Source organism: Oncorhynchus nerka, linkage group LG25 (genome assembly GCF_034236695.1).
Source record: "Oncorhynchus nerka isolate Pitt River linkage group LG25, Oner_Uvic_2.0, whole genome shotgun sequence".
Lineage (NCBI taxonomy): Eukaryota > Metazoa > Chordata > Actinopteri > Salmoniformes > Salmonidae > Oncorhynchus > Oncorhynchus nerka.
In genome coordinates this window covers 24,330,436-24,355,897 of record NC_088420.1, presented here as the reverse complement: position 1 = coordinate 24,355,897, position 25,462 = coordinate 24,330,436, and the positions used below count along the sequence as shown (strand labels likewise).

The 25,462-nt window shown below is 45.5% G+C and overlaps 1 protein-coding gene across 1 annotated transcript in view; it reads left to right on the top strand.

The window, feature by feature from the left end:
• The first annotated feature begins 1,652 nt into the window (after positions 1–1,652).
• LOC115109259 (midnolin) overlaps positions 1,653–25,462 on the top strand; it is a 31,862-nt gene continuing 8,052 nt past the window's right edge. The window contains 9 exon segments of the mRNA XM_065009684.1: positions 1,653–1,978; positions 4,412–4,640; positions 6,082–6,169; positions 6,394–6,456; positions 18,565–18,886; positions 18,889–19,085; positions 20,260–20,392; positions 20,605–20,877; positions 20,880–20,933. Of these exon segments, the coding sequence (XP_064865756.1) occupies positions 1,903–1,978; positions 4,412–4,640; positions 6,082–6,169; positions 6,394–6,456; positions 18,565–18,886; positions 18,889–19,085; positions 20,260–20,392; positions 20,605–20,877; positions 20,880–20,933 (1,435 nt within the window). The 5' untranslated portion in view covers positions 1,653–1,902.

Below are 25,462 nucleotides of genomic sequence, written 5' to 3'. Positions count from 1 at the left end.
AATGCCAAGTGTCGGCTGGAGTGGTGTAAAGCTCGCCATTGGACTCTAGAGCAGTGGCAACGCTTTCTCTGCAGTGATGAATCGAGCTTCACCATCTGGTAGCTCTACGGACTAATCTGGTTTTGGCGGATGATAGGCGAACGCTACCTGCCCAAATGCATAGTGCCAACTGTAAAGTTTGATGGAGGAGTACTAATGGTATGGGGCTGTTTTTCATGGTTGGGCTAGGCCCCTTAATTCCAGCGAAGGTAAATCTTAACGCTACAGCATACAATGACATTCTAGATTATCCTATGCTTCCAACTTTGTGGCAACAGTTTGGGGAAGGCCCTTTCCTGTTTCAAAGCGAGGTCCATATAGAAGTGTCTTGCGATATCGATGGGGGAGAACTTGACTGGCCTGCACAGTGCCCTGACCTCAACCCCATCGAACACCTTTGGGATGTATTTGAACACAGACTGACTGCGAGCCCGGCCTAATCGCCCAACATCAGTGCCCGACCTCACTAATGCTCTTGTGGCTGAATGGAAGCAAGTCCCTGCAGTAATGTTCCAACTTCTAGTGGAAAGCCTTCCCAGAAGAATGGAGGGGGTTATAGCAGCAAAGGGCAGAACAACTCCATATTAATGCCCATGATTTTGGAATAAGATGTTCAATGAGCTGGTGTCCACATACTTTTGGTCATGTTGTGCATCTCTTAGACTCCTCCAGCAGTGTGGTGCTTGTCTCTCATCCCCCCTCTCTCATCCCTTCTCTCTTTCTCTCTCACCCCCACTCCCCTCTGTCTGGTCCTGGGAGAGGCTGACTCATCATGCTGTGATGTTTGGGACTGTGACTCGTTTAGAGGCATCTATGCAGCGTCTCTGCCTGTGGGTATGGGTTCATCATTGAAGCACTTCAGCCTCACTTGCCTCAACAAGAAATAAATGAATTGGGTTTATCAAATCATTCTGTTTCAAACTATATTGGCATCTTTGTAAAGTGTGCTACCATGATGACACACGACACAAATGAATATAACTACTTATAATGTAACATTACTATCTACATAGCGATTTACTGTATCACATCTACTTGTGGACTTCAGGTAAGGGTTTATTGATAAGTTTGCACACAAACTGACATGAATCACTTGTATTAATGTGTAATAACTGTCAAGGTATGATTCCTGGCATAGGATTGTCATTATTTGAAGAACAACCTGGAAGTCATCAACTGCAGAACTGGTTCCTTGCCAAATAAACCTTTATGTATATCCAGGTAAGCTGTATCCATGCATTGTGTTGTCCTGCACTGGTTGCCTAGCGATGTTTTTTTTTCTGTCGTCAGTGGAAGGTTACACCCCCTCCTGAAATCGCTACTTCGTTAACTTTTTGTTAAGGTCGTAACTCAGTTGAATATGATTTATGTTTTTGTTCTTCGGGATAAAAGTCCTTACCCTTGTTTAGACTACAATAGATGCGCAATCACAGACACTACAAATCCCGTTGGAAAGAATGCTCTTGGGCAGAGCATTCGTTCCAACCGTGAAGAACGAATTAGGCAGCAGATCTTGGAAACGAACTCTCACGTGAGGAAGAATTCCGTGGCTACCTTAAATGGCAAACTGACATAGCAAGAACGGTAGTCTACTCTCCACCCATAACTGAGAGGGCTCGTTTAAAAGGTCTCTCGCCTCCCGAATTGCACTTGTAATACGAAAGACACTGGTGGGTAAACGTCATACAGGCATTTTAGGACAACTGGATCTCAAGCAGTGAGCAAGAGGAGTACAGAGCCTGTCCTTACTCCTACAGTCGAGACGCACACATTTGTCTGCGAATTTACTGTCACAGTGGATAGCCTACTGACCTATCTGGATATAGCCTACTTCAGTATTTCTCATAGTTTAGGAAGATTTACATGCCAAAGCTGGGGAAACGTGTTGGAAAAATCCAAGCTTTATCGCAAAGCTTTAAAGTTCTCGCCACAATAATTGGTAAGTTACATTCAAACGTTGGACTCACGTCAAACCTAAGAGTAGTCTTAGTGAATATTTGATAACTATGTACATTGATGATTCTAAAGTTTTAATAGCCTACCTGTGAATTAAGGGTAGAAATTTGAGTGGGTTAGATTTGGACATATAACTCTTATCTTTGTTATGTTTATAAAAGGTCACCTGGGGCACCTATTTGATAGCGGACATTGATACATTGTCTCAACGTTTGTTTTGGTTACATGCATTGCATTCAAATGGAGTTCTGCCAACTTCTAAGAGTTTCTAAACTATGCATCTACATGTAGCCAATTGACTTAATAATGAAATTGATATTGTCAATGGAATTGGTGTTATCTGCAGACCGTGAATGTGCTGTTTTTTATTGATGACAGCACGCATCCATCCATATGTTATGCAATTATAAACCGACAACACAGTCTAGCCTACCTTCCTATATAGATGCCAAGTGCAGAGTCGGTGATATTATATCCTTATCCAGATTACAGTTAGCTGCAGCTGTACTCAGAGGGAAATTCCCAGTAGGCTAGCCTACTTTTCATTCGAAATGTGTTATAAACATCTTCAACAACAAATAGACAAGTAAAGGCTCCCCAAGTGCCTCCATTGACCACTGGATGGCGAGCGAGTATCTTGTTTTTCCCAAGCTCCTATCATAAACTCTGTCAACATTTGCTCTTTATGGAATACATATTTCGCACTTTTCTATGTAGGCTACGATATTTACAGTAGTCAAAGCGACCCGTTTTAAACTTTTCTCTTAAAGCTATGTAGCCCGTGGGTCGGTCAACTTGAGCTTTTTCAGGATCGGCTTAAAACTGGGGTTGGAGACAGTTATTTTTTACAGTTATTTTAAGTAAACTGATGTCTTTGATATTTAGGGGTTGACAGGTATAACAGTTGCCCAAGTAGGGTATGTGAGTTTATGTTGCAGAAGAAATAGTATGTGCATTCAGAGAAGTCAGTGGATAAACATGGGGATAGTGTCGAACTGAGTAGCCAATATTGCCACTTTTTCTTATAACGCTGATTGTAGGAATTGCATGACGTAGGAACCGAACCCTGTACATCTCCAGTGTACATTCTATCCCGAGAACATCTCGAAGAGCTGATGAAGAACCGCACTTCATGAAGGGAATACCCCATCTAATGCGTAATTTGCTTACCGTGCGCGATTACTTTAATGGTTTTGGATGCAGCCAGTCGAAGGAAGGAGATGACGTCAGCACTGTACTATTAGTAATGACGATGATACCCAACGTGTGTAACCTGAAGTTGCGCAAGATTGTATAGTACATTTCGTGACATAGTTATAGGAAATGGACAATGTGGCAATTTAAGTGCATTGTGCAACCTACGTGCATTGTTGCCATTGTAGCCTGCATAACCTAGAATAAAACATAGTCCTAAATTTAAAGGCCTACCCACATACATTAGCTATGTAAGAATATGAGGTAGGATGTTTTCATTAATGCAGTCTTTGGTATTGGATTTGAAATTCCACCACATATAGAATTATCTTCTGTGACTAATATATTAGAATGGCTAAAGTTGCCTGAGTGCTGGAACGATCCTATTGCTTGACGCGCCAAGGCCTGGCCCCCTTCAAGCCGATTGGTTATTTGTGACAAAATGGTGTGGGAGAGAAAATGGGAGGCATCTGTTCACCACGTGGGTGTAAATCTACTTTTGCCATTGGCTTAGATCAACAGCGTCTTCGATAACTTCTCTTGTGATTGGGTAGAATATCTGCGGACTGTGAGTGTTTTTTTTTATCGTTGTGGAAGTGAGCTACTTTGAGGCAATGTTCATAGTCGATTTTCATTCGAGCTGCTGTGGTCATGGGTGCCCAGTGGATAGCTATACAATATTAATCTTACGATGCTTTTGCATTCTGTAGGTCTGGTATTTGGCTTCAAGGCAGCTTTCAGTCCCATGCATTTAAAACAATAATAAGAACAGAAAGCTATAGCATGTGTTGCGCATTTTCTCTCAGAAAGGCAATAGTTATTTGCGTAGTTGATGGTCCGTGGCATATTCCCTGTGAAACAAATACTTGTATTGCTGCTTGGCATTCATTCACATCTGAAGCGTTTAAAAACCTGGAACATTTGGAGTAGTCGTTGGAACCTCTCTTGAGCAAGTTCCATACACAAGAAAAGCGCAATAAAGCCTTTCTCTATAAGACTAGTTCTGGGAATATTCTCATGGTCGTATCAGAAGAGGGAGGACTCGGGTTTATTCAACCTCTCGGCATACAGAGAAAGAAAGGCACCAGGAGAGAGAGAGAGCCTCTTTCTCTCTTTTGAAAAGCAGGCAGTTTCTCTCTCTGAAAACAAGGGACACTGCGTAAAGGGTCGGCTCTTTCTCTCCAGCCCCGTTCAACTCGCATTGTCTCCCCCCTGACAACAGGCTATCGAATGGACCAACATCCTAGCGCCCGGAGCTGCACCAGCCGCGGGGCTCCGTCTTGCGAGGCCGTCCCGAGTGAACCCTCCATGAATTTGTACATCCATTCCACAACCGGCACACGCTTCGAGCTTTCTCTTCCCCTGGAGGAGACTGTGGAAGGACTGAAGAGAAGACTTTCTCAGAGACTCAAAGTACCAAAAGAAAGACTCGCCCTTCTACATAAAGAAACGTGAGTAGACTACATCTATAAACGTCAGTATATCCCACTGTCATACGGTATAACATATGCATACATTATATAGTATTTGCTATGTTAAAGTCCCTGATGTCTACAGGAATATTTAGCATTTATTTAAACGGTAGAACATTGTGGAGATCAAGAATTGCATAGGTTGGGTATCAGCACTATATTCAATGGAAGACGATATTGGCCAGTGCTACCAGTATTGGAATGGGGCATGGAAACGCAAACTGGTCAGTCACGGGTTGGAGCCGTAGTCTATTGATGAGGAACCTGTGGGGCATACTTGCATCGATTCCTTCAGCGTTCATTATAAATACCATTACGGATTAAATATATTTTACAAATGATTAACAGCTAAGATTTATGCATTTGCTGAATGAAATGCATACGAGCAATGGTGCATGTTTACTTAATTTATATAGCTACCGTCTGACCATTATATTTGATCTTAAATAAATACACAATTATGCTGAGGCTTTGGGGTTAGAATCTAATTGATGCTATCTATACGCAAGTAGGGTGCGCCATTGTATTCCATGGTTAGTGTTATGTGAAGGTTAGGTGAAGACGAACGCAAGGCATCCCTTTAATTTCTCAATTTTCGTGATATATTGTTACACACAACTTTCTACAATCACCTTGCATACCAGCGAACGCATATTCACTGTTTTCTGCTCACGTTTTATTACGAGGAAACCCCCTGGAGACAATCCCAAATGAATGGAGAGGACATCATTGCAATTTTGATAAAGGGAGCTTTTGAGTATATGACGATAGTTTAACAACGCTTTACAATCGTGTGTTGCACATGTTTTATTTAATAAAGCCAACTGAAACTGTTTTAGTCGGTTTTCAATTGATTCGGATTTTCGTGCGTTAAATGACAATGTAAGAGCTGTGGTATGATAAGGATGTCTTTGTCACTTGATGCAAATCGCCCTGTCGCATTGTTTTTCTTTTAAATAACAACTATCCCACATCCCCCTAGAATAATCGCCTCCAAATCAAATCATCTCTCCAAACAGAGTACCTTTTTTAATCATCTCTCCAAACAGCTGAATTTAGGGCTGTTGACTCCCTTTGTTCAGCTAGAGGTGACATTTAGTTCACACTGTACAATACAGTAGGATAGGCTTTTCACAAAGCAACTCTTCCACTAGCCTAGTCACGGTTAAGAAGAGTGACATTAAAGTGACAATGCTAGTGGTCTATGTGATTACATTATCATTCATCAACCTGAAAATGACATGAACTTTTTTCCACTTCTTTTTTTTTTTTTGACTTGAGGTCCTGAAAAGGACCACTCAGAATGACACATGAAATGGCTATCCAGTAAATAGGCGGAAGTGTTCCTAAATGCAGGCATTAGTCCGTTAAAATGTCCGTTTGTCTATAAACTAACAGGGTGTTTTTTTCTCCCCCTCAGGCGTCTGAGTTCAGGAAAACTCCAGGACCTAGGGATATCTGATGGGAGCAAGTTAACACTTGTACCTACAGTTGAAGCAGGCTTAATGGTAAGGATAATCAGACACCTCAACAGTGTGTGTTGTGCTATAAACCCAGGTGGGTTTTTTGGCCTCAAGATAATAAAAGTGTTATTAATATCAGACAGGTTAATGTAGGTAATTAAGTATGTGTTGGTCTCATCTCCTTCATATCTGTGAATGCACAAGCCTTTCTCCTTTGTCTACTAGGCTTACAAGTAAATCATGCTTTTCTCCTCGTCCTTTCTTTGAAGTCTCAAGCATCAAGACCAGAACAGTCAGTGATGCAAGCTTTGGAGAGTTTAACAGAAACTCAGGTAAGAACTCTTTCAAGTCATTTTTATTTAAGTGGCCTTCATGAATAGATAATTTAGTATACCTGCTTTAGAGATCATACCATGATTACATCATTGATTTGAAATACTCCTGGTTTAATGTGAAACTTAAACAGGTTGCCCCTGGAAAAACATGGAGAATGATGTTTTAAAGTGAATGAGATCTGTTTGCATGTCAAGCTGGAGCAGTCAAAAATAGTTTAAGAGAAGAGCTAAGATAAGAGTGAGGTTGCTGATGAACACATGGCTCTTTCCATGTTTAATGTTAGCCTCATAAACAAGCAAGCTGGCCACTGTGGATATTAAAACCAACACCCTCTAGTCTCCTGGCAACTTCTGTGTGTGTGTGTGTGTGTGTGTGTGTGTGTGTGTGTGTGTGTAAGCCCAGGTAAACCCCACCCAACATGGGCCTGATTGAGAGTTCAGTCAAACCCCCATCCGTGCAGAGCCCTGGCTGGCTCTCCCCTCACCATATAGAGCTGCCTCCACGAATCCAACACAGATAGGCAACTCATAAACAGAGATTAAATTGACAGATGGGCGTTTCGATCAATAGTGTCCTATAGTTCCTGGAAGCATAGAATGCATGCATGAGTACATAGTGCCCGTAAACTTGATGTACCTTTGTGGAACTGTTGAAATACAGTAAGAATATGAGTCAGTGGTGTGAGTCCTTGATATGATAAATAGTGAAAGTAAAGGGATCAGGTCTGATCTCACCTCCTCAACCTCAGAGCGGGTGAGAGAGTCGATGGCACTGACAACAGCGATGACGTACTCTCTCAGCAGCTGACTGACTCCAGGTGTGTTGTTAAGTCTGTGATGCACATAGTTGCAGTAAAAATATGTTTCTAATGTTAGATAAGACCTTGACATAAAATGGACCAGTAGCACACCTATATTTGGGGGTTGTGTGAATGTGTTTTTGAAGTAGCAAGTTTTACATCCTACTAACGTCAAGATAATGAAGTTTGAGGACAGGAAACACATACGGGTAAAACACATAGCAGCAAGTCAAAACCTCAGTGTGGCTTCTCTCCCGCTGATATTTTTCACTGGAAATCCTGGCGTTAGTGTGTGTGTGAGCTCAGCCCCTAGCCTGCCTGCACACAGCACAGTGGTGACGACAGATGAGTGAGTGTGTTTGTGTGTGTGTGCGTGGGTGGGTGGGAGTTGGGTGTGCTGGAAGCACGCCTTTCTCATCATGCGGTACGCCCTCGCTGGGCGGCCCACATTGACTGCTGTTTCCACTAGTCAAGGCTTTCCCATAATTCAACAGTGACAACCTCAAACAGTCTCTACCCTGACTTGCCTCAGCTCTGTATTCAAGGCCTATTGGCCTCGCCTCTCCTCCTCTCAGGGGGGGGCAGGCAGGCAGGCAACAGGAAAGGGCATATACAGCAGTTAAGACCTATAGTCATTTTGAGTCACTTTGGTATGACTTCCTCCTTCATCAAGCGTGCCTCTTGTCTCCAAGACTTTACTGTAAGAATGTGAGCTGGTGGAACTATTGCCTGGTAAGTCATTCAATGGGCTCATATGCACAGACAAGAATGAAAGCCCAGTAAAATAAGAATGCCAGTATTAACCTGATTTGATGTGTTTCTATCAGGGAGAATTGATTCCTGCTTTATAATTCATGAGGCGGAATGGGACGATATAGATTGGGGAGAGATTACAGATACCGGGTAAAATTAAAAAAATAGGAACACAAGCTTTCCCATTCGCTTCCTCCAACTTGGGGGCTATCAAAAATCAATCAATGCACTGAGCTCTTAGAAGTGTCTGATAGATTAACAGATACCCCCCGCATTCCAAAATAGCCAGGCTAGTGGCTGGCTGGTAACATTCGGGAAAATTGGTAGCTTAAGCTTCTCCCTCCCTCACCCTCCTCCCTCCCCCCAAATATGTGTGGTCTGGTCAGGGTTGGAGATCAGGTAATGTGCCAGGAAGTCCAGTGTGTTCATAGAAGCCCAGCTTATAATGGTTCTAGTCTGCTTCTGGAGGAGTACTCAGCTCGCTGCCCAGTCAGGTGGCTTCCCGGGAGAGAACTATTTCAGACTTCGTGGAGCAGGAAAGAAAGTGTTTTATGGAAAGGGAGGCCAATTATCGGAACTCATCAATGGCCCTATCATTTGAATGTGCTGTGGTTTGCAAGTCTTGTTCTCTGCCCAGTGCCTGCCTGCTGCCTGCAGTCGACTGTATGTCCTGCTGTATTTTGACTATGGTAGAATAGGCTGGACTCTGTCAAGGGCACTGGCTCCCTTAATTCCTCTGCTTGACTTCCCAGGCAAATTTTCTCCTGACTTCTAAGCTCCATTAAGCCACCACCTCCTGAAAGTCCATCAAGACTGGGCTGGTTTTTCACCCTCTGTCTGCCCGAGATAGGCTTAGGTTGAGCTGAGCCTGGGATTGCATCTCTGTGGAGCAAACTGTATTTAAGAGGCTTTCTTCTGTTGATGGAAGAATGAGAAAATGCCCCTTCGAAATTGGACTCAGACAGAGTATAGTGATGTAATGTCTGTGTATGAGAAATATGGTATGTAACCAGCAGTTAAGACCTATAGTCATTTTGAGTCACTTTGGTATGACTTCCTCCTTCATCAAGCGCGCCTCTTGTCTCCAAGTCTTTACTGTAAGAATGTGAGCTGGTGGAACTATTGCCTGGTAAGTCATTCAATGGGCTCATATGCACAGACAAGAATGAAAGCCCAGTAAAATAAGAATGCCAGTATAAACCTGATTTGATGTGTTTCTATCAGGGAGAATTGATTCCTGCTTTATAATTCATGAGGCGGAATGGGACGATATTTAAGAGGCTTTCTTCTGTTGATGGAAGAATGAGAAAATGCCCCTTCGAAATTGGACTCAGACAGAGTATAGTGATGTAATGTCTGTGTATGAGAAATATGGTATGTCGATGAAGAGTAATGTTTACCATGGCTGGTTATAGTCAGCTTCATTAGCTGCTATTGCTTGATGTTGTTTTAGTTTGGAAAATAAGGATTGTCCAGTCCTTTGTATGTTATAGAGTGTTTGCTCATTGATGCTTGTATGAAACCAAGCCCGATAACCTAACCATCCCCCACACAAGGCCCTTCCCCCACCTCACCCTTTTGTTCCACTTTTAAAGCATAAACCCCAGTCAAATCCACAAATCCTGCCTAGCTAACCGACCCTCCAATACAAAACAATGGCCGAGAGTCAAGCTTTAGGTTTAGGTCTCCCCGATGACTGTTTTCCACATAGGCTGGAGCCAATTGAGTGAAACAGTGCTACGAGACCATTTCAAAATCAATGTGTAGCCCAGCTGGAAGGATAGGAGGGAGGAGAAGATTGCCATGTTGTCCTGGAGGAAGTACATATGTTGTCTTTGGGGAGGCGGTGTCTTGGCCAGGTCCCTGCGGAGTACATTCTTACATTTCTGTTCTACGTTTTCTCACCTCCTCCTCCCAACACCCTCCTCCACCAGCCAACGCTGGTCTCTGAATAAGACCCAGAATTGTTATTGTGTCTGAAAACGGACAGATGCAAATAGTGGGATCTAACAATATATGAGTCACCTCTGGGTCACCCCTCTTGTCATTTCCAGTCACTCCACTCCCCCAGGGAGCATGGCGGGCCGGGCCAGACAGGGGGAATGCAGGGCTGGAGGGAGGTATAGATGGCCTTGCTGAGTCACGCCATTCGTTTTAAGGTGTTGCAGCGTGTTGTGTACAGGTTGTTCTGAACCACAGAGGGAGGATGTTTGGAATGACAGGAGGGACTCAAAGATAAGGACGATGGGCAGAAGGAGTGTGGGTGATAAGGAGGAGGAGGGGAAAGGTCACCAGGAGGTAGAGGAGTGTTTTGTGTGTTGGTGGTGGAGCGTTGCTATCGCAGGTTGCTCTGTCTGATAAGGCCTTGTCTTGTCACAGCTCTATTAACTATATGGTCCATTCATGTTATAGTCATATTTTACTGTTCTTTTCTAGACAAGATATTAGAAGTACATCATAAAATGTGTGTGATGTGCTCGTGCGTGTGTGCGTGCACATGTGTATGTGTCTGTTTGGGCCTGTGTGTGTACGATACTGCTCAATGCAAATGGTCAATATGTTTATTTTTCCAGACCCCTGCCCAATACTCACCTTATCAAGATGGTAGTTAATCAGCCAGTCAGACACCACTGGAAATCATTGTTCTTTAATTGTATTGAGGATTCGGGAGTGGATGGAATTGAAAAATGATTGAGTCACCATGTCAATATGAGAGCATCAGCCCATCTAAAGAACCAGCCTGTTGTCTTCCTACTTCAAATCAACTTTTTTTTTTTTTAGGCAGTAGTCTTGCCCTTTAAATGGTAATTTCTCCTCGTAAATGAAGGCTATTAATTCGGAGCTGAATGTATAAATCTAATTGTATATTGACTGATTGAAAGACAATAGTGAAAAGAGGGACTATTTGTTTCTGTTCCCTATAAATCCTAGCCTGACAACGCATGAATAAGCTGGTGGAGTGTTTCTGCACCTGTGTAATCTCTTTGTGATTCAGACAGGCACATAGAGGAGGGGTATCAACGTGTGCTTGAGAAATGGGGGAGATGGATTTGCTGATATTTTCTTTGTCCTATTGTGTGTGTGCATTTTTGTGTGCGTGTGTGTGTGTTCCTGTATGTGGGAGACAGTAAGAGCGAAAGAGCTCTTGAGCGTGTGTCCAGTGAAAATATACTGTTGTGTGTGTATTATGTTGTGACGATCATTGTTTTTCATCGGCTGGCCACCTTTGTGCTTCAAGTGCTCCTGCAGCTTGGTGATCGTGACTGATTGGGCTAGTGTCTGGGAGGCGGTCGAGGCCATGAATATCTTGTTAGATAAAACAGATAGCCCAGATAGCCCATCTCCTTGTGTGCAAAGAATACACACAAACCCTATCGGCTACCACATCTCAGCGCTGTGGAAAAATAACGAATGGGGTTTCCATCTACTCCAAATGTTGTTTTATTCATCTGCACTCCTTTCATTTCTCTGTCCTGTTGTAGAGCCAGCATGTGGTTAAGCCTGGCCCTCGTTCTCTCTCTGTCTCCTCCTCTTATCACAGAGACTAGGTCGGAATGTATTCATCAGTTGGAATCATAGGCCTTGTGCATTGGTGTTGCACCATCTTTGACTGCCCAGAGAATGGAGAGAGTGTGTATGAGAGACGGGCGCATTCGCAATAGCAGCAGGTGCTGTGATACAGCAAGGCGAGCGAATAGACTCAGTTTTTAAGTGGATTGCTTTGCGTCTGTTGCCTTAGAACCTTCAAAGCCATTGTGGTTGACTGGAAACAGAGGTAATGTAGAGGGCTATAGGGATGGAGTGGGGGTGGAGGGCTGGACCCAGGAACCTGATCATTATGCCATTCTGTCTCTTTTTTTTCACCCAGCTCATCAAATTCACTGATGGCCAGCTGTCTTTCTGTTTCCTATCAGGCACTATTACAGACGGCTATCTCTCCAATGATGGGGTCTTTTGAAGATGGGGCTTGCTTTTAGGATTTGGGGCATGGTGCAGGTGCCATAGATTTTTTTTCTTATCTTTTGAGAATCATGTTATTACTTCTTAACCCAGCGCTAATCTGCACAAACAGTGTATCAATTGTTTCCCAGTTTGATCAACACATCTTGGTCGATAGGTGAGTTAATAAACTGGCTTCTGAATTTCACCTCTCCCCTTCCCTCCTTCACATTGCTGTTTGATAGGTTGACCAGGAGCTTCTCAGCCGTAATGCAGCTGAAGGAGAAGGGTGATTCCTTCGCTTGAACCCTCCCACAGATCCCTGTCCTCTCTGGTCTCTGATGCAAAGTCTGCTCAGTTGTTCATGAATGTCAGCTCAGTCCTGTCTCCCCCCCATACACACACACACACTTCTCTCTGCCTGTCTCTCAGTACACTTAGTGTGCAAAGGACAAACTCCTGCAAATGAGTTCCTTGAACCACAGGGACCCCAATAACTAAACCGGTCAGCCCCAGAGGTAGAGGAAGAAAAGAGAAAAGCATCCAGAAGTACACTCTCTGAATATTTCATCATCACCTCTCTGACACCCCCACCCCCCTTCTACATCCTCTCTTTCTCCCTCATCCCCCCCATCCATCCCTCCTCCCCGGTCTCTGCTTATCATATTCTCCCTTCTCTGCGTAGCAACCAAAGCCTGCTAATACAGCTACACAAAATGCCACCCAGTTGCTACTCTCCCAACAACAAAACAAAATGGCAGATCGAGCAAGATGGTGGGAGGTCAGGTTGAACTGAACAGAGAACTGGGTGTTGTTCATATAGTGCTATTGTTCCTTCTCAAACACCCAATTAGCTGATAGGCTATCATTGACTTATCACAGCACTGTCTATGAAATGTACCGATCAGAGTACACTTTTTGTCAGACAAATGGACAACTGGTTTGTCCTCGCTCTTCGCTCTGCATACCATTCTCACTGCGTCAGGACAATAGGAACAATGAGGAGGCCATTCCTTTCTGTCTAAACATAACAAAACTGGGGCCCTAGCTCACTGTCATTCTCTTCTACTGGAGCTGTCCTGACTGACAGGAGCGACTGTCTTCCTAGGGCTTAGGAATTTGTAAAGACACCAAGGAGGTTAAAGGCTCAAAGACTCTGAGAGAGGCTCTTTGTCTGCTTTGTTCTAGAAGTCCTATATGTTTTTGTTCCTGACATCAATGTAATACTGACTTGTCTCAGGAGAGCAGAAAGGCGTGTACGGACAGGTTTTCTTGGTAGTGATACGCTATCTGAGACATGGAAGTTTTTACATGATCGTTTGAACCAACTCTCCTGCAACATGTACCCACTGGCTGTTAACTGTTAGCGTTACCTCCCATCTCTCCGAAGACTGATCTATTTCAGGTGTTCCAGTCCACAGCCTCTGGCTCCACCCCCGGCTCAACCCCGGGGCTCAGAGCTGCAACCTGTCCTGTTTCCCGTCCTGTCTTCCCCTTTCAATCTGAGATGCGGTTGCGGAATGACTGATCAGAACCAGGCTGGAATTCCGAGCCCAGGGTCTTATTTGGGTTACTCATTTATTTCTGGTGGGAAAATAAGGCATGGACCACAAAGACCTGAGAGTGAGCGGTTTAAAGGGCAGGCTGAGAGTTATGGAGACATTGCTTAAGTCGCTTGATGCTTTTGTTTATGTGGGCTCGTGGCCTTTTCAGTTATTACCTAATGGGAACATTGTGGTGTGTGTGTGTGTGTGTGTGTGTGTGTGTGTGTGTGTGTGTGTGTGTGTGTGTGTGTGTGTGTGTGTGTGTGTGTGTGTGTGTGTGTGTGTGTGTGTGTGTGTGTGTGTGTGTGTGTGTGTGACACACTCGTTCGTGGGGTTTGGGTGAAAACTTCAGAATCAGACTTGGCTTTATGAGTCAACGACTGAGATGCCAGGGCCATGAGTGACAAATGTACCAAGGAAGTGAGGGATGTAAAATGTAAAGAGAGAGAAAACAAGAGGTGGAGCTTGCATATATGACGGACTAAGTTGAGGTTTGCCATGTGGAGTTGGGAGCTCAGTATAAACGCATCATGAATCACAACTTGGTGTTAGTTGAATAATCCACATTAGTCTTTAAAGGGAGATGGAATGCCTTGCTCTTCCTCTCTGTCTCGCTTATTCTCTCTCCTCTCTCTCAGCAAAGCCACGCTGATGTGTCATCCCCCTCTCTCTTCTCCACCCAGATCAAACACAGCGCTGTGACTCCCTCAAGGGGTGTGTGTGTGTGTGTGTGATGGGTTTTGCAAACTGCCTACTCATTCTCCTGACAGCTGTCAGTCAGGGATACAATCAACTACCCCCTCCTTCTGTTCCATCCCCCTCTCCTCGCCTGCCTCCCTCTCTCTTTTCTCCCTGTCCCCCTTGGTTGACTCACAGGTGACCTTTGTGTGAGGAGTTTACTAGAGCCATCTCACCTCGTGCTTGTCCTCTGCTTTCCCATTCCCGCCCTTACTAAGAACAGCACCATTATGTTTCATTAGTCATCATCACCATCATAGTCAGTCCCTGGGTGTTTTTCAAAATGCGTACTACCATGCTCTGAGCACGCAAATTGGAGCCCGAGAGGGTGGGAGTATGAGTCCAAATCAAAGTATGCGAAATGGAGCATGGGGGGCACCTCTCGAATGCGTACTCCGTTTGTACATATTTTGAAGCATGCATTGATGCAACATTTCTTGCTATCCGTGGCGGCCATTATTTTAGCTGAAGCGAGAGAAAATACACTCCAACTTCGGAATCAAATTTAGCCTATTCACGTCTCATATGTTGCCTGACTACATAATTTACAGTGTGGCAAAAAAGTATTTAGTCAGCCACCAATTGTGCAAGTTCTCCGACTTAAAAAGACGAGAGAGGCCTGTAATTTTCATAAAGGTACACTTCAACTATGACAGACAAAATGAGAGGAAATTGTAGAATTTTTAATGAATTTATTTGCAAATTATGGTGGAAAATAAGTATTTGGTCAATAACAAAAGTTTATCTCAATACTTTGTTATATACCCTTTGTTGGCAATGACAGAGGTCAAACGTTTTCTGTAAGTCTTCACAAGGTTTTCACACACTGTTGCTGGTATTTTGGCCCATTCCTCCATGCAGATCTCCTCTAGAGCAGTGATGTTTTGGGGCTGTTGCTGGGCAACACAGACTTTCAACTCCCTCCAAAGATTTTCTATGGGGTTGAGATCTGGAGACTGGCTAGACCACTCCATGACCTTGAAATGCTTCTTACGAAGCCACTCCTTCGTTGCCCGGGCGGTGTGTTTGGGATCATTGTCATGCTGAAAAACCCAGCCACGTTTGATCTTCAATGCCCTTGCTGATGGAAGGAGGTTTTCACTCAAAATCTCACGATACATGGCCCCATTCATTCTTTCCTTTACACGCATCAGTCGTCCTGGTCCCTTTGCAGAAAAACAGCCCCAAAGCATGATGTTTCCACCCTCATGATTCACAGTAGGTATGGTGTTCTTTGGATGCAACTCAGCATTCTTTGTCCTCCAAACACGACGAGTTGAGTTTTTACCAAAAAGTTCTATTTTGGTTTCATCTGACCATATGACATTCTCCCAATCTTCTTCTGGATCATCCAAATGCTCTCTAGCAAACTTCAGACAGGCCTGGGCATGTACTGGCTTAAGCAGGGGGACACGTCTGGCACTGCAGGATTTGAGTCCCTGGCGGCATAGTGTGTTACTGATGGTAGGCTTTGTTACTTTGGTCCCAGCTCTCTGCAGGTCATTCACTAGGTCCCCCCGTGTGGTTCTGGGATTTTTGCTCACCGTTCTTGTGATAATTTTGACCCCACGGGGTGAGATCTTGCGTGGAGCCCCAGATCGAGGGAGATTATCCATGGGCTTGTATGTCTTCCATTTCCTAATAATTGCTCCCACAGTTGATTTCTTCAAACCAAGCTGCTTACCTATTGCAGATTCAGTCTTCCCAGCCTGGTGCAGGTCTACAATTTTGTTTCTGGTGTCCTTTGACAGCTCTTTGGTCTTGGCCATAGTGGAGTTTGGAGTGTGGCTGTTTGAGGTTGTGGACAGGTGTCTTTTATACTGATAACAAGTTCAAACAGGTGCCATTAATACAGGTAACAAGTGGAGGACAGAGGAGCCTCTTAAAGAAGAAGTTACAAGTCTGTGAGAGCCAGAAATCTTGCTTGTTTGTAGGTGACCAAATACTTATTTTCCACCATAATTTGCAAATAAATTCATTAAAAATCCTACAATGTGATTTTCTGGATTTTTTTATTCTCATTTTGTCTGTCATAGTTGAAGTGTACCTATGAAGAAATTTCAGGCCTCTCACATCTTTTTAAGTGGGAGAACTTGCACCATTGGTGGCTGACTAAATACTTTTTTGCCCCACTGTATGTTGATACGTCAATAAATACATGCTGTGTTCATTTTGGCATGTTTACCTGCTTACAATTCTCACTGTAGTGTGCGTAGATCACAAGCCCATTGTAAGTCATTAGGGCTATCTGGCTAGCTTCTACTGTTAGCTAGCCAGATAGCCACAAAGAGTTGTTAGCTAGCTAATTACCCACAAAGAATTGGCATCTGCCATGCTTAACGTTTGTTTTAGGTCATTTTTGCCTGTTAAACTATCTGGTTGGCTACATTATTACGATTCACATATAGCTAGTTATAAAGTAAAATATTTGCTTTGTGTATATCTTGATTTGTCGCTATTTTTGAAATTGTCCTGGCTGGAAGAAGGTTCAGTGAATGGGGAGATGCAGTGTGAGGTAATACGTCAGGGTGAGTGCAAGTGCTTCTCAAATGTAATGTTTTATGCGTTCTCCACACTCCTCACAATGTACTTGAAGAGAATGGCCTCGGAGAATGCACTCGGAGCATGAGAGTGTGGAGCACGGTAGTATGCATATTGAGAAACACCCACTATATTAACATGACATGTGATTAGGACTAGTGAACAATCTACAATTTATATTCCTATGTGTTGGCTCATTGTGAGATGCTGGGGAGACAGAGGTGTTGTGTTGGGTGACGTCCTCTCTCCCCCTCCCCCTCATTTGCTCCTCTCCTCCGAAGTGTGTCAATAAGCAATGTGCAAAGGTCACCGTGGCTGCAGAAAGCCGGCGGTCGATAGAAAAATAAACAAGCTGAAGAAAGAGGAAAATGATGGACGGCAGAGCCTGGTGATTCAGAGGGTTAACAACAGGTCAACACACACAAGCACCCTCCAAAGGCATATGGGTCTGGAGGGAGCGCTCTCTCTGTTCTATGTGCTCTCTCTCTCAACTTTGTCATCTTTCTCTCTCTTTCTCGTCTTTTTCTCTCTCGCTCTCGCTCTCGCTCGCTCTGTTCTATGTGCTCTCTCTCTCTCTCTCTCTCTCTCTCTCAACTTTGTCATCTATCTCTCTCTTTCTCGTCTTTCTCTCTCTCTCTCTCGCTCTCGCTCTCTCTCTCGCTCTCTCCTCCCTCTCTGTCTTTCTCTCTCTCTCACTCTCTCCCCACTCTCTCTCTCTCTCTCACACACTCTCCTCCCTCTCTGTCTTTCCTCTCTCGCTCTCTCCCCCCTCTCTGTCTCTCTCTCTCTCCTCCCACCCTCTTGAAGTTGAAGTCTTACAGAAAATAAGCGTCACATTGTGTTAGTGCTGAGAGCCTCTTGTACTCCTGTTCCTATGTGGGGAGAGCCTGAGACGTCATTACCTCAGTGTCCTGGGGGAGATGAACTCTCTGACCCGTCAATGCTCTCCCTTCACCAGAGCAGTAACAAGGTCCCTGGAAGGGTGAGACAACAGGGAGATTGTAGGAGCAGTGTGGCGCTTATGTTTCCTACGGCCAAGTCGTGACAACGCTCTCTGTGGTGTGGCCTGGAGTGAGTGGGTCAGGGCCTCCATTCTTGGCTCCGGGGCCCATTCTCGTACTCCTAAAATGGGCAGCCCTTCAAGACCTGCCGCAGACCACCAAACAATCGGGTATTATGAGTGCGTGAGGCTGTGGGGCGAGTGGGTCTACGCTGCATCCTGTATCGAAGTTCTGATTTTTCAGGCCGGGGGCCAAACAGAAGGGTGGCCTTTGTATGCCTGGGAACGAAGTTCAGACTCTGGACTATAGGGGCATTTGAAACAGGAGTGGGTGGGCATGGTATATATGTGTGCACCAGTGTGCGTGCTTGATTGTGTGTGTTTAGATGTGTGTGTGTTCCAATAGCAACTTTCACCCCCCAGCAAATGTTAATAACCCTGTGTTTCAGTGTCCAGGGCAGTGATTGATTACAGGGTGGGATAGTGTGGCATACCAGCCTCTCTGCTGGGGAAATTCAATGCAGCTCAATGCACTCTTCTGTCTTTCTGCTTTCACATCCATACATGTGCTTTTGTTAAACTCATTAACAAAGCCCCAAGCCTGGAAAACAATGATGTAGAGCTAACAGACCTTCTCTTGATGTGTATAGACCTACCTATTTCTGGTATATTAAACATGTAGTTAGTATGCATTTAATGTATGTTGCGTAAGCATTCAATATATACTGAGTTTTTGTAGTCTATAGTCCATGAACTAGGTAGCTTAACTCTCTCCTCTTCCTGTCTCTAGGTCAGTGACTTCCTGTCCGGCCGCTCTCCTCTGACCCTGGCGCTGCGAGTAGGTGATCACATGATGTTTGTCCAGCTGCAGTTGGCTGCCCAGCAGTCTGGAGGGCAGCACTTACAGCACAGGCAGCTCATCGCCCGCGGGGGTACAGAGGGCACCATGGGACAGTCCACAGGTGCTTCTGGAGGGTTCAGCAGCGGGCATCACCCTCGAGCCCCCACCCCCCACCACCACCACTCTCACCTCCACTCTCGCCCCCATCCTAACCAGTCCCAGGCCCACCCAGTGCCCTTCCCCTCTACCAGCACAGCGGCCTTCCCCCTGCCCCCTCACAACAGCCCTCTCCTCCCATGTACCAGTCTGCCTCTTCCGCCCCCTCAAGTCACTGCAGCACCCCTCCTCCTGCTCCTCGTCCCTCCCAGCTGCCCGGCAGTCTGTTTAGTCGCTCCCACCATCCCTCTCCGGGTCGACCCAGCCCCGCTTCCGAACCCCAGAGCACCCCCACTGCAGCCCCCTGTCCTGAGGTAAGACCTCCACCAATCAATCAACCTACCTACTGCTTTATAACACTGTATTACTCAGTGCATACCACACTTACACAAAGGCGGGCCAGGACACAGCACACACCATTATTACCTCGCCAGAGACCAGGAGAGATGAAAGAAAGAGAGGGAAGAAAGAGGGAGAGGAGTTAATGAGTTAGTCTGTGTAGGTTGTTGTCTTGTTGATCATTAGCCGTCTTGCTGGTCAGCAAGCCTCTCTCACTGCAGCCTGGAGGTAGGAGCTATCTGTCACTCTTTTAATGACAGTTGATTTCCACCAACTTGGTTGTTATTGTCTTCTCTCTCTCTTCGCCTAAAGTCAACTCTATGAGTTTTCAGAAACAAACCAGATATGGGTTGGTGTAGTTTAGAGGCCACATAGAACAATGAAAAAAACTTCTCCACTCTGAAATGTCCCCCTACCTCTCCCCTTTTCGCTCCCCCTCTTCCTCCTGTAGGTTTTCACTTTCAGTTCACAAAGCCGAGCAGGGCAGGTAACGGATAGGTCTGTTGTCAGGGACAGTAAAAGGAGCTCCCTGGACTCAGTTTCTTCTGAGTCTTATGTGTCCCTATACGAGGAACGACATGGTTTACATTAGGGTTTACTTACAACATCACTCGCTGTTATAAACTGGGTGGTTTGAGGCCTGAATTCTGATTGGCTGAATTGCATGGTATATCAGACCATATACCATGGGTATGACAAAATGTTTAGTTGCACTACTTTAATTACATTGGTAACCAGTTTATAATAGCAATAAGGCACCTCAGGGGTTTGTGACGTTGTGTCGTGCATAAGAACGGCCCTTAGCCCTGGTATATTGCCCCCCCAAAAAGAAAATATACATACATATATATATATATATACCGCACCTCCTCTGGCATTATTGCTTAATTATAACATATATGTTACAACACCAGCTTCAAGTCACTGCCACTTCATGGCTTTTGTAAACTGTTCTATTTCAGTAGCATGTTCTATGTGTGTCTTACATGACCATGTATTACATACATGCATCTCATGGTCATAATGCAACTACTAAAACTTGCTGTCCAGTGGCAGTATATTTCTTATCACTCACTGCAGGGAGAGTGTTGGTTTGTTGAAGGTTTATCTCTAACGTTAGACTGATGTCTCCTTTCCTCTCCTCTACAGGCTAACTGTGCTAAGAGCCCCAGCAACGGCACTAGTGCTTCAGTGCACTCCTCCTCCTCCTCCCGTAAACCAGGTGCCATCATCGAAAGCTTTGTCAACCACGCTCCTGGGGTCTTCTCAGGGACTTTTTCAGGTGAGTGAGGGCCAATACCATTACACTAAGGCTTTAACTCTAAGTCTATGGCATAGCACTCTGTCAGCGGCTCAGATTACTGCTGTGTCCTACTGGGTGGGGGTGTTATCTGTGGTTAGATTGGAGCTGAGGAGAGTTGTAGTGGTTTGTAACACTCTCTCCATCTCTCTCTCTCTCTTTTCTCTCTGTCTCTGTCTCCTACCCTCCCTCAGGCACTTTGCATCCTAACTGTCAGGACAGCACTGGGCGGCCCAGGCGAGACATCGGCACCATCCTGCAGATCCTCAACGACCTCCTGAGTGCCACGCGCCACTACCAGGGCGTGCCTCCCTCCCTCACCCAGCTCCGCTACCAGACGCAGTGTGGCTCGCCCTCCCCCGCCTCCACGCCTCCCTCACCCCCTCCTTCGCCCCCAGCCACCACCGCTGGCATCGCGGGCATCTCTGCCAAAGCTACCTCGGTGCCCGCCAGAAACCCCATCTCATCCCCCTCCACCCGCTGGTGCAGTGCCAGAGCCAGATCCGCATGTGCAAGCCCCCTGGTGAGCATTGATAACATCACACACACACACACACACACAAAAGGCCCTTCACTGTCTTTGAGCCCCGTTGCAGCAGAGCAACAGATGTTGTTGTTGTGGATGAGAGTGATTGAAAGGACTCTAGTCAAGAGCTTGTTAAGGAATTTAGATGAGCCGCTGGTCTGTTGTAGAGCCCATAAGAGGATTCATCAACGGCTTTGCTTCTGCAGTTGTGTTTCTGTTCAAATGCTGTTCAACTTATTATACCCACATGTTTTGCTGGACTCGATAAGACACTTGGATCAGATGCCAGTTCTGATCAACACAATTATGATAAACAAGCTTTTTCTTTCAACTCTCAGAATGACTTTTCAGAACCTTGCTGAAAAGGAAAGAGAAAGAAAGGGAATACAGAGGTTGGCAGAGAGGTTGTTGCGGGGGTTGGAAGAGGGAGGAGAGGAGTACGGGGGGGAGGAGATGGTCCTGTAGGGCTGTTCCATCAGGCTCAGTTGTCAGGCAGACCCAGCCGCAGCAGAAGACTTGTCTTTGTCTCTGGGCAGAGGGGATAGGTTTACCCCTCGGAGGGCCGGACTGGGGATTACTGCCCTCCACACAGAGGCTAGGACAGATCCAGATCTACTGATAACATTCACAGGCATGTGTCAGTTAGTCTTAGTGCTGAAGCGCATTGTCCACGCTCTGTTTGTTTAAACTGTACCAGAGGAAATTGAACTGTTCTTCCATGAGTCTGCTCTTGTTGCATGTTGAATAGAGATGGATAGTGGAGGAGGATCTCTGAATGACTCTGATTTAAAGTTTTATGTGGTCTCTTTGTTTGAAAGAAAAACATGAATTCCATGGTAGACAAGGACTGACATCAGCACTTGTATTGTAACTTGGCATTGCGATAGAATGGATCACTTAATCGAAGCACGGACCGAAAGTTCACCGAACATCCAGGGAACTCTGCGGTACCCAGTGAGTTCTGCACAGTTGAATAATACATGCTTATTTTCTTAACCCAGGAAGACCCCTTCCCTCACCACTACCCCTCTCCCACTCCTCCACTCAGCCGTCATCCCATGCTTTTTCTCTCTTTCTTTGTCCCACTCTCCCCCTCGTCTCTCCCGTGAATTGGCCGTCCCACTGCTTCCTCAGTCGCTGTCCAAAACTAGCCTCATCTGTAAAATACATCTCTCTCTGGTCTCGTCCAGCCCAGGACACCATCAATGGCGGCTTGTGTTCACTCGGACTTTAAATAGATAGATTTATGCTAAAAAAAATGGAGTGCTAAAAGAATGCACATTGTGTTTGTAGGGCAGTGGGAGGAAGAAAATACAACACACATTAAACCTCCTTTCATAAGATTGTTGTTTATATCCGGCCTCTGCTAACTGCCCACAGATTCATTTGTACTTTCACTGAAAAAAACAAAGGGCTAAATAAATGCCTTTGGAGTAAGACTGGCGACCGGCTGAATCCACTTGCTTATCAATTAATGAGCTGGGGCTTTTCTGTACGGACAGAAGCTGTCTGTCTTTTTAGCTTCGTGACTTCGGAATTCTTGGTGAGGAACATTTTCGAAGGCAGATGACTAAGTGCTCCGGTAAAACCCTGAGACGACGGTCTTATCAGCCGACACCTGGTGAAAGACTTCACAGCTTAACTCTTCGTAGAAGCCTGCTTCCATTGGACGACAGGAATAACCTGTGCTTACTGCTTAGTACCTTCTCAGACGTTTAATGTCTGTGTTACGTTACCTCAGGTTGAGACAGCCTCTTGAAAATGTCACATAGCTCTGCTATCTCCAGAGAGCCTTTACCCTTTCCACTGCAAGTTAATGTGCAGAGACGGGGGGATAGAAGAGGGCTTTGAATAAAGAGCTTCGGTCGATCCGGAGATAGCTGGAAAAGCTAGTCTAGCTAATTAGCTAGAAAAGTCTGGTTTTGGTTGTGGGGTGGCAGCATGGCAGATTTTGGTGGTGGTGACTGCTGCATGCAGGTCTTTGTTAGGCCGAGGGCCAGAGGCAGGGCCTGTGGCTAGGTTCTGAGGGGAGGACTTTACAAGGGGGTGTTAGGCTAATTGTTAGCTGAATTCCTGTGCTCAGTGGGACCCCTAGCCTGCTGCCCGGCCCAGTCCTTTGTCTGTCTGCTGTGACCCAGGCTCCATGCAGGGAACCAGGCTCAGCCATTGTAGGGCAGAGAAGAAGGGAGAGAGAAGGAGAGAAGGAAAGAGAAAAATAGGGAGGAAAAGATGGAGTGAGGTAGCCCTCCATGCCTCATGATTAGACCTGGTTTTAAGACCCACCCCTCTGCAGCTGCTTGGTTCAACAGATAGGGGAAAAAGGGAACAAAATAAGTTGTGAAAAAAAGGAAGGCAGGGGGTAACTCTCCTCTCCTCCCCTCCCATCTCCTCACTATCTGTCAGGTCAGATTAGTCTAGCTCTGGCTGAGGGAGGCAGGGTAGAGAGAGAGAGAGAGAGAGAGAGAGAGAGAGAGAGAGAGAGAGAGAGAGAGAGAGAGAGAGAGAGAGAGAGAGAGAGAGAGAGAGAGAGAGAGAGAGAGAGAGAGAGAGAGAGAGAGAGAGAGAGAGAGAGAGAGAGAGAGAGAGAGAGAGAGAGAGAGAGAGAGAGAGAGAGAGAGAGAGAGAGAGAGAGAGAGAGAGAGAGAGAGAGAGAGAGAGAGAGAGAGAGAGAGAGAGAGTGAATGGCCTTTGCAGTCGGTGCATTCTACTGGAAGACAAATCTATGTTGAAATGTTAACGCTCTGTAGTCTGCCACTGCCTCGCGTTAGCATTGTCAACATGGCTAATTCTGAACCGCTAGCTCTGTTCTACTGTGGAAGCTCTTTGCCAGGTTCTCCCCTATTATTTAACCTCTGTCTCAGTCCTCTCTTCAACTCTGGACTATGTTTGTCTCCTCTCCTTGTTTCTGACGTGTGTGTGTGGGTATCAGTGTCGACCTGACCAGGTGCCCTGATCCCTCACCCTGCTCACTCTGTCTGTTGTGCTTCTGCATGGTTGACCCGCCAAGCTAGGGCACCAGGGCACTATGCATAATTCATTGACCAGCATCGCCAGGCTGTCAGCGAGCATGTAAGCAGCTACCCGGCCAGTGAAACACACACACGTTGATGAGCAACAGTAACCGAGCCGTCTAACCCCATCCCTGACCTATCAGCCTCGACCTATAACAGTGCCAGCTAACCAACCACGTCAGGTGCCCTTTCATTGTCTAACGACGAGAGAGGGAGAAAAAAGAAGTGAATGTTAATTGCTTCTAAAAGTCATTTAAGAGCTTGTGCCCCTGCAGGGCTGTCGATGCCCTTTCAACACCTGTCAAAACAGGGACGTTCGCTCCTTTTGACTGGTCTGACTCCCTCAGTTTGGCCCTTTTCCTCTGGGTTTCCTCTACCTCTTCCTCTCTGTCTCTCTGTCTTCTTGTTTGCGCTCCGGATGGCTAGGATGGATGGCAGGACAAAAGCAGGGCTATGTGTACTCCAGGCCTGTGTTCACCCTCTGGGCTGTACTCAGGGCCCAAGCCAACCAGGAATGACATGTGTCTGTGTTGGAGGATGGGCCTGTAGCTGCAGTGATGTATGGATGACTAGGAGAGTAGAGGAGCACAAGGGGAAAGGCAAAGCCGCAGAGGGTTGGCTCTGTCATGTTTTGGAAAATGACTTTGGCTTTCCTCAGAGTAGTAGGCCTAAGAGTGTCAGGTTATTATTGGGGAATAAATGGGAATTGTGTGAATGTAGTACGTTTTCAGTTCTAGTGACTCTAGAATAGGTGGGGCTCCACCACTGGATACAAATGGAGGATGCAAGGATCCGGTCCCATTCAGTTCCTGTAGATCTTGGTGGGATTTACTACAAGACTGTAAAAAGCAAGGTTCTTCCCGTATTTAAACCCAGGCTATTTTTGCTGCAGTTTGAGCCTTCACACCCTCTACCTGATCCCCTGTGGCCCAGTTTTTTAAAAGAGATCTTTTCGGTTTTCAGCTATCAGAAATAAAATGAATAGAACAGGTGTCCCCATTCAATGATTTTCCCATTCTATTAATTATATTTATATGCATGTAATCCTATTGGTTAGGCAAAATCCAGATAGATAGCTTTTGAAAAACTGGGCCCTGATGCTCGGTAAACAACACTCTCCTTCCATGAGATCACAAGAATTATGAAGGCAAACAAACAATCAACAACACTTGGACAACTGTTAATGAAGCGGAATCTATAAGGAAACGATAGGAGGAGAAGCTCCTTTAATCTCCTCTGTATTTGTCCTACTGTAGCCCTCCTACTTGGCCCAGGCTCTAGAAGGCCAGGAGACTGACTGACAAATTGATTGTTCATAGATCAGCCTCTCTCTTTTCTGTTTCTCTCTCTCTCTTTTCTCTCTGTCTCTTTTCAGTCTCTCTCTTCAGTCTCTCTCTCTCTCTCTCTCTCTCTCTCTCTCTCTCTCTCTTTCTCTCTTTCTTTCTCTCTCTCTCTTTTCTCTCTCTCTTTTCAGTCTCTCTCTTTTCAGTCTCTCTCTCTCCTCTCTCTCTTTTC